General features: G+C 36.7%; 1 protein-coding gene across 1 annotated transcript in view; it reads left to right on the forward strand.

The window, feature by feature from the left end:
• UBR1 (ubiquitin protein ligase E3 component n-recognin 1) overlaps positions 1–9,888 on the forward strand; it is a 133,822-nt gene that overhangs the window by 110,317 nt on the left and 13,617 nt on the right. Inside the window, exons 40-44 of the mRNA XM_077764583.1 lie at positions 679–766; positions 2,427–2,560; positions 4,637–4,745; positions 6,092–6,148; positions 8,114–8,191. Coding sequence (XP_077620709.1) covers positions 679–766; positions 2,427–2,560; positions 4,637–4,745; positions 6,092–6,148; positions 8,114–8,191 — 466 coding nt within the window. The remainder of the gene's footprint in view (positions 1–678; positions 767–2,426; positions 2,561–4,636; positions 4,746–6,091; positions 6,149–8,113; positions 8,192–9,888) is intronic.

The raw sequence follows: 9,888 nt of genomic DNA on the forward strand, positions 1-9,888 counted from the left end.
GAGTGATAACTCCATCTCACAGCACTGGTCACATAGTATCTTGGTTTATAGCTCCATGTTGTCCTACTTTCCTCAGCTCTCCTCCCTCCCAACTCCTCCTTCCCCATCTCAAGTTTCTTGAATAGGAACACTCAAATTTTAAAATCTTTTCTCACAGGATTAAAGTATCTAGCAACATTTGTTATACCAAGTAAGTATTCATTAAATATATTTTGAACAAATGTTCACTTAGTAATGGAATCATAATTCCATGATGAATAACTCAACATCATGGAATTATGATATCGTTATTCTTTTAATTTTTTAATTTTTTTTTTTTTGAGAGAGAGAGAGAGATGGCGAATACATGAGTAGGGGAGGGGCAGAGAGAGAGGGAGACACAGAATCCAAAGCAGGCTCCAGGCTCTGAGCTGTCAGCACAGAGCCCGACATGAAGCTCAAACCCACAAACCATGAGATCATGACCTGAGCTGAAGACAGATGCTTAACCAACTGAGCCACCCAGGCACCCCTTACCTAATGGTTTTAATATTTAGAATCAACTGTTTAGGTTGAGAAAAAGGAAAAGAACCTCAGTTGAGTTTACATTGTTTATTATCCTGGAACCGTGATATTGAGGTGTAATTTATAAATTGAAGAGCAAACTAATAGATTAATCTTTCAGAATCTCTTTTTCAGACCGCCCTCTTGCTCAGGTTCAAGAAGAGAGTGAAGAGGCTCGTTCTGCATCTTCTTTCTTGGCAGAAGTTTCTCAATATACAAGTGGGTGAGTAGCAGTTCATTAGTTCAACCTATTTCAGTATTGTTTTAATAGTTCCACCTCTTTGTTCAGTTGTTTCACACAATAACTTTTGAACCATTTTAATTCTAGTTTTTAAAAATCAGTTAAGAGCTTTTGGAATAACAGGTACCCATTTGTTTCTGAGACTGAAACAAGTTTTGTTACGTCTTTACTCTTATAAACTGTTCTTTACTCTTATTATAAAGAACAGTTTGATATATCTTTACTTTTATAAAACTGTTCTGGGAACATAGGCCAAAGATAATAGAATTTTAACAAATGGGAGCATTTAGAATTTAAATAATAGGGGAGCCTGGATGGCTCCGTTGATTATGCGACCAACTTCGCCTTCAGGTCATGATCTCCCAGTTTGTGAGTTCAAGCCCTGTGTCAGACTCTGTGCTGACAGCTCAGAACCTGGAGCCTGCTTCAGATTCCGTGTCTCCCTCTCTCTCTGCCCCTCCCCTGCTCACGCTCTGTCTCTCTTTCCTTCAAAAATAAATAAGCATTAAAAAAATTTTTTTTAGAATTTAAGTAATATACAAAATAGAAGGTAGTCACCCTTTTAAAGCAATCTATACAGTTGATACACTTAACTAACTAGAGATTGTTTTTATGGCTTTTATATAATTGTGAAATATATTGGCATTACAGAGGCTAAAACCAAAAGTATAATAGTACCCCACTGAGCTTTATCTGCTGCCAAACTCTCCCCTCTTTGATTTCATTTTTTTCATCAATTTTTAGTTTGGTTTTTGTTTTGTTTTGTTTTTTAGTTTAGGTAGTGAGAAGAGTAGAGAGAGAGAGAGTGTGTGTGTATGTGTGTATGTTTCTAGACTTTATTTTTTAGAACTGTTTTAGGTTTACAGAAAATTTAAACAAAGTACATAGCGTTCTGGTTCACTCCCTCCCCTTACCTATTTCTCCTGTGATTAACATCCTGCCTTAGTGTGATGGGTTTGTTAAAGATGATAAAATAGTATCAATACATTGTTGTTAACTAACGTCCATAGTTCACATTATGGTTCGCTCTGTGTGTGGTAGCATTGGAAGTATCGTATAGAATACTTTCGCTGCTCTACGAATCACCAATTTTAATACAGAAATCAAGAAAGTATTAATTTTTTTAGTGAACTTAACTGCTTTGGTTAGTTATTGATAAATATATCTGATTCACATTTCATCATAAGGGTTAGAAAAAAGAAGAAAATAGTTATTTGCTTTAAAAATTTACATAGTAGGAGCATTCACTTTTGAATGCCCCCTTCTGTAAAGAGAGCTTTCATACTATTCTTACTTTCCTATACTCTAACAAACTTTTGCCTGCTGTTCATTTGAAATTAATTAATGATCATTAATATTAATAATAATTATATACTGTTAATAATTATTAATATAAATATTATGTATTAAATAAAATCTGTATGGTAAAAGGTACAAGATTTGTGGTTTTACTTAGGAAACTTTTAGAAGATTTAAAGATAGACACTATTGCCAGTTAAATATTTTGTTTAAAATGTTTAAAAATTAAATGGATTAAAAAATATTTAAATACTTAGGTATGTTTTTAAACAAGGATGTGTTTAAAGTCTAGGGTTTTAGTATGATCAGTATTCTTTTCTCTTCTGGAATTACTGCCTCTTAGCTGCATTGGGTGTGGTGTTCCTGGCTGGTATTTGTGGGTCTCGTTGAAGAATGGCATCACCCCTTACCTTCGCTGTGCTGCATTATTTTTCCACTATTTACTTGGAGTAACTCCACCTGAAGAACTGCTTACCAGTAAGTAGGAAAATGAAATCTCAGAGTAGCAAATAAGAGATTTTTTTTCTTACCTTCAGCCTCAAAAATATAAGGTGAGGGCAAAACTACTTTTCTTTTCTCTGCCTCTTTCAACAGTATTCACTCCCAACATGTGTACCCCTGCTGTGGTGTGGTGTAGGCTAAAGGTGAGACCAAAAATGAGATTAGCTTCATAATATGCAGAATCTACTCAGGACTCCTATCTATGTATAGTTGATATCTTTGAGCTTATAAAATGTCTGCACGCAGACTATAACTGATAGGATATGCAAAAAATTAGAAATATTGGTTGCCTTGAGGAAAGAGAACAATTTGGCTAAGTAGGAGGAAAACATTATTGTATACTCTTTATTTGACTTTTGAACATATGAGTATTACAAAGCAAGTAAAATGCTGCTAGGAAAGGCCTGGTATAACAAAGTTAGGAGATATATGTTTGAGTACAGGTCATTTCCCTTCTTCTTTACTTGCCTTAAATCTAGATCAAAGTAGACAAGGCTTCCTTGTGCCTTTGTATGGGTAAAAATCAGAGTACTTGTATGATTTTGGAAGCATCACCAAAATTGTTCAGTCTTGCTTTTGCTCTTTGAGATTAAGCTAAACAGGTCAACTTTATTGGCTGTCAGCTTCTGTATCTTGAATTCAGTTCAGTATGGTTTATTTGATCTAGGTTTGTTGTGATTCTATATACAGACATACCTTGTCATATTGCGCATAGCCTTATTGTGCTCTGCAGATACCGTGTTTTTTTACAAATTGAAGGTTTGTGACAATCCTGTATCAAGCAAGTCTGCCAGCGCTCTTTTTCCCACAGCGTTTGCTCACTTCATGTTTCTGTCACATTTTGATTATTCTTGCAGTATTTCAAACTTTTTCATTATTATTATATTTGTTAGGGTGATCTGTGATGATTGATTATGACTGGCTAAAAGGCCAGATGATGGTTAGCATTTTTTTAGCGATAAAATATTTTTTAATGAAGGCATGTACATTGTTGTTTTAGACATCATGGTACTGCACACTAAATAAACTACAATAGTAAAAGTGTAGCTTTAATAATCACCGGGAAACGAAAAATTCACTTGTCTTGCTTCATAGCAATACTTGCTTTATTGTGGTGGTCTAGAACTGAACTAGTATGCCTGTAAATGGGGCGCTACTTCCCACATAGTTGGGTTTTTTGCATTTTTAAAAAATCATGTATTAATTAATCTAGTTGGTGCTGTAATACAGCAGTGAATAAGATTTTTTATTGGGAGGAGACTAAATATATACAAACAGATAAATGTGTATAATATAATGTCAAGTGGTGATAAATGCTACAAAGAAAAATAAAGCAGGTCATGGGAATAGAGATTGCTGGGCCAGAATGTGTAATACTTTCAGATGGATTCTCACAGAAGGCTTCTCTGTGAGGAGACATGGAACAAAGATACACTGAAATAAAGATGGGTAGAACTGGGAAGACAGTTGAAGGAAAAGTATTCCTAAACAGAAAGAATGCTAAATGCAAAGCCTGTGCTTGACATCATGAAAGAATAGTAAAGAGATGAGTGTGGCTAAAGCATCATGAACAGGGTGAGGGTGGTGGAAAATGAGGCTCAGGATACAGCCAGGGGCAGATCATGTAGGGACTTTATGCCATAACAAGGACTTTGTGTTTTGTATCTTGTGGTGGTGTGGCATTGGAGAAACCTGATCAGGAGATGAACCAGCTTTGCATTTTCAAAGAATCACTGTGGCTTATTTGTCACCCACAGTTTTTCAGAGTATAGAGATGAACATAAACAATGAAGAAACTGTTACAGGTTGACCAGGTAAGAATAATTTGCTTATTAAATGCATTGTTATTCTCTTGCAGATCCGGCAGAAGGAGAGTACAGTGCACTCTGTAGCTATCTATCTTTACCCACAAATTTGTTCCTGCTTTTCCAGGAATATTGGGAAACTGTAAGNACAGAGTATAGAGATGAACATAAACAATGAAGAAACTCTGTTACAGGTTGACCAGGTAAGAATAATTTGCTTATTAAATGCATTGTTATTCTCTTGCAGATCCGGCAGAAGGAGAGTACAGTGCACTCTGTAGCTATCTATCTTTACCCACAAATTTGTTCCTGCTTTTCCAGGAATATTGGGAAACTGTAAGACCCCTCCTCCAGAGGTACTATGATGCCAAAATGTCTCTGTTGGGTTATTTTACTCTTGTCTTCCTAATTCACACACTCAAGGAATTGGAGAGAAGTGCAGCAATCATGGGCAACTGGAATTTCCGCTTGTCCCACCATCGTTACCATTCCTTGTACTACTCTTCCCCAAAGCTGCCATTTCCTATAAATCATCAGGCAGGCTGGGAGCTGGGGGAGGTGGTCGGTCGTGTCGTCTGCAGCCACACAGTCACAACTCAATACCAAAAGAAACCAAACTGGGGCTCTGTCAAAAACAGTAGTGTATCTCACATGGTAGCCACATCTCAGGAGGGTACCTGAGGGGGAGTAAAAAAGTCATTTGGTGGGTAAAAATGTATCAGTTAAATTTCCCTGCAAGAGTTGGGACTTTTTTTGAGAAAAACTTTCTTTCTACCCCATCATTTGCTGGCCCTCCTGATTACTGTCTACCCTCCTAACCTCTAGTGTCCTTCCCTATCTTTGCCTCTACCATTTTCCATCTTTTTTTAAAAATATAATTGACATGTAGCATTGTTTTAATAATTAATTCTCACTGTTACTCTTACTTTATTCCCCCCATTAAAGATTCTGACACCCAGTTCCAACATGTGTTTGGGGAAGATGTTTTGGCCACACATCCAACAGGCAGTTCTCTGACACCAGCTGGGTGTCCTTCAGTTCACCACAATCCTACTCTATCTACCTGGAGAGAGCATCAGATCCCATAGGTTAAGGGCTCATTGCTGTAAGACTAACATGCCTATATACAGACACATTATAGACAACTTCTACTAGCAAGTTCAAGGTTGTCACCTGTGCTCCTGACCTAATGGCTGTATAACAGAGGCTCTACTGACTCCTCCTTAGGTTCAGTTAATTTGCTAGAGCAGCTCACAGAACTCAGAGAAATATTTTACTTACTAGAACACCAGCTTACTCAGGAACAGCCAAGTGGAAAAGATGCACAGGGCAAGGTACAGGGAAAGGAAGCCAAGGTTCCATGCTCCCTGAACATACCACCCTCCCCAAATGACCACATATTCACCAAGGTGGAAGTTCTCCAAGTCCTGTCCCATTGGTGGTTTTGGAGGCTGTATTACATAGGAATGGTTGACTGAATCATATAAACAGAAAGAAAATCATATAAACAGAGGACAAAATAAATAGGCAGACACAAAAACAAAGGGAAGAAAAGCAAAGGGGCAAGATGTGAAATAGTAGAAGTCTAATGGAGGGAACATGGAAAGAAGGGACAGAAAGATTTGGAGAGGGTGGCTTACTGATGAACACTGTGCTAAAGTTGTGATGACCTGTTTGCTTTTTCTCTTGGCTCCCTGTATAGGTGGTGTACAGATCCTGCCTTACTAAGCTGTTTGAAACAAAAAAGCACTGTAGTCAGGTTGGTTTTACTTCTCAGTCCTTTCCTACAGGTTGTTTCCAAAAGTAGTTGGTTTGTCAAACATGTTTTCTAGTCTGTCTTCTTCATGCTTACCCAGTACATTGTTTCCTACATTTCTCTTAGGTCTTTGCCAGAAATTAGATTCTACCTGCAATTGATTTCTTTCTTTGAGAGGCTGTCCTTTCCCTCTTGAATTATTTGATTCCACCAACTCCTCTTTCTTAAGCGTGTTCATGCATATTAAAAGGCACAAGAGGAATGGCATCTTGGAGCTGCTGGTATATTACAGTCAGAGGGTAGTGGCAGTATTCCTATACATCATTTTTTTTTCCTTTTGAGAAAAGAGTAAGATATAAATAGAACTATTCCCTTTACCCCTTCCCTTCCTACTTATATACTTAGAGACTACCCAACAAAACTTTCTTCAGCCCTCCTGTCTCCTTTAAGTTATGGCTCAGTCAAAATGCACCTTTCCTCAAGGACCAATTCAAATCTGACCTCATCCCACAAGTCTGTCCTCATACACCCTCTCAACACGTGTGTGCATGTGTACCTGCCCGCAGCATAAAGCACTCAACAGTAAGTTCAACAAGGCCCAGATTGCATGCTTATTTTCTTTGTATCCCCCCAGGACATGCTTTATGTTATATGTGTCTAATTTTTATTCCAATTGAATTGCATTAGTCAACAAGCAGAGTAGTTGACCCCCAGCCTTAAGTGCTAACATCAGTAGTAGCATTTTTCCATGGCTAAAGCAAACACTGTGACATGTGCATATGCTACCTTCTATTCTCATCTCTTCTCACCCTTTCAACTTCTTTAGCCTCCACTGTAAATGCACATATGCTGCCTCCACCTTAACCCCACTGTAGAGATTATAGAGCCAGCTTTTATAACTTAGATGTAGTAGTATTTACATCACCAAGAAAAGAAAGAGTAGAGAGAAAAGTTTAAAATATAAGTGCATATTTTAGCACTGTTAATCTCACACAATTTTCCCGTTATTTCAGTTCATCATGTGCCTTTTAGGCACCTACTATTTCCCCAGCATGGTTCTAAAATACTTTGGGAAGTTAAAAGACCTAACACATAACAGCTTTTTGGTCATGGGTAATTTATAATCTAATTATGCACATAAACTGAAGACATAAAGTATAACAGTATATGGAATGTACTATTAATGCTATAGAAATTTAAAGAGTAAAAGATTTTTAATGATGCCGGGTTACTCTTGGAGGAGATCATTTTTAGCTGAATGCAGAAGTAATTACAGAATTTAGGTTGATTGGGGTTTGAGGATAGAGTGTCCATGTTACTCAGATATTCTTCTGCAGGGCATTCATGCAAGGCTTTTATTGTATCTGTATTGTATGGTAAGAATGAATAACATTTACAAACAAGTATCAAGTACTAAGTACATTATGTTCCACTTCAGCATCTTATTGAATCTTCAACAGTTCTATGATACTATTATTTATATTTAACATTTCTTAAATCAGCATGAGTCTTTTATATTTCTTTCCCCCAATCTCATAAATTTATTATTAAATTAATAGTGTGCCATATGACTGAGAAAGTATAATATATTCATCTTCTAGTTTACAGACCATGAAATCCAGGCTTAGGTTCAGTGACTTGTTCGATATTAGAGAATTTAGAATTTGTAGCTGTGTCTGATTACAAATGCCTTTTTATATTAACTTCCTAGCCATTATGGAAATCTAGCTGGAACAGTTTAGTCTTCAGGAATAGTGAGAGTTGAGTTTGAAAAGTAAACCAGCTGATGAAAGATTTGAAATTCTAGGCTCAGAAGCTTGGATTTAATGTCAACAGGGGGAATTACTATGGGGTGCAAGTATGGATCCTTTTGTTATTTTTAAGACATTCTTTCTTCTGTTACTTGGATAGTTTTGACATGAGCTTATTTACTCTCAAGTAAAATTGTCTTTTAAATTATATTTCTAGATACCCTAGAAAAAGAAATAGTTTGATAGAGCTTCCTGATGACTACAGCTGCCTCCTAAATCAAGCTTCTCATTTCAGGTAAGAAGAAATACTTAATACTTAAAAAAAAAATTTTAAGCTCGCAATCGGTATGCACCACCACTAGCTCATTTTTTAAAAATTGACCACTGAGCATCTTTTCTAACAGTGATTGTTGATTTCTTTTTTATTATTGAGGTGAGAACCACAAAACATATAGTTAATGATGATAAAGTGTACAAATTCAATGCAATTTAGTGTATACACGATGTTGTGCAACCACCACCTTTCTCTAGTTCAAAAACTTTTCCATCATCCTAGAGAAACACCTTGTATCCACTAAGTAATCACTCCCAGTTCCCTCTTTCCCAATCGCCTGCTAATCAATAATCTGCTTTCTCTCTCTATGAATTTGCCCTACACTATATATATTGTATAAAAGGCATCATATAATATATGATATTTTATATCTTGCTGCTTTCATTTCATATAGTTTTTGAAGTCCATCCAAGTTATACATGTATTCAGTCCTTTCTTGGCTAAATAATATTCTATTGTTGAGGTGCTTGGCTGGCTTAGTCGGTGGAGTTTGAGCCCCCTGTTAGGTGTAGACATTACTTAAAATAAAATGTTTATTTATGTCTTTTTTTTAATGTTTTATTTATTTCTAGGAGAGAGAGAGAGAGAGACAGCGTGAGCAGGGGAGGGTCAGAGAGAGAGGGAGTCACAGACTCCGAAACAGNCTTTAATATTCCATTGTATGTATATACAAGAGTTTGTTTATCCATTTATCTGTTGATGAGCATTTAGGTTGTTTCCTTCTTTTGACTATTATGAATAATACCATGGTAACCATTCATGTACAAGTTTCTATGTGGACATATATTTTTCATTTCTTTTGTATATATTCCTAGGAGTAGAATTATATATACTGGGTCATTGTGGTAATTCTATGTTTAACTCTTTGAGTAACCACTAAATGGTTTTCCATAAATGTCTGTCCCATTTTACATTCCCATCAGCAGTGTAAGTTTTGAGAGAGAGAGAGAGAGCACAGGAGGAGCAGGGAGGGGGAGGGGAGAGAGAGAATATCAAGCAGGCTCTGCACTGTCAGTGCAGAGCTCAGCATGGGACTCACACTCATGAACGATGAGATCATGACCTGAGCTGAAATCAAGTTGGATGCTTAACCAGCTGAGCCATCAGGTGCCCCAATACACATTTTCTTAATGACCATTGATGTTGAACATCCTTTCATGTGCGTTTTAGACATTTGTATATGTTCTTTGTAGAAATGCATGTTCAAGCCCTTTGCCCGTCTTGTAATTGGACTATCTGTTTTGTTGTTGAGTTGTAAGATTTCTTTATATTGAAGGGAAAGGAGACTCTTCCTTTCTTCCCTCTTGGTTCTTTGGCTGGTCAAATAATTAAATTGATATAAGACAAATTAATAGGAGAGGAGTGCCTGACTGCCTGGGCAGCTCAGTTGGTGAAGTGTTCGACTTCACCGTAAGTGGTGATCTCACAGTTCATGAGTTTGAACCCTGCATCAGGCTCCATGCTGTCATTTAGGGATTCTTTCTCTCAGATTAATAGAAGAAAAATTAACTTCGTATATATGAGAGATCACAGAAATACGAGACTCAAAGAAGTAACTGGTTTTATACCTTTTAGTCAAAGACAAAATTATTTGTGAAGCTTTGACAAAATGAAGGGGTTTAGGCTGGAGTACCAAATTAATTAAAAAGTAAGAGAGT

This window comes from Crocuta crocuta, unplaced genomic scaffold (assembly GCF_008692635.1).
Source record: "Crocuta crocuta isolate KB4526 unplaced genomic scaffold, BGI_CrCroc_1.0 scaffold102, whole genome shotgun sequence".
NCBI lineage: Eukaryota > Metazoa > Chordata > Mammalia > Carnivora > Hyaenidae > Crocuta > Crocuta crocuta.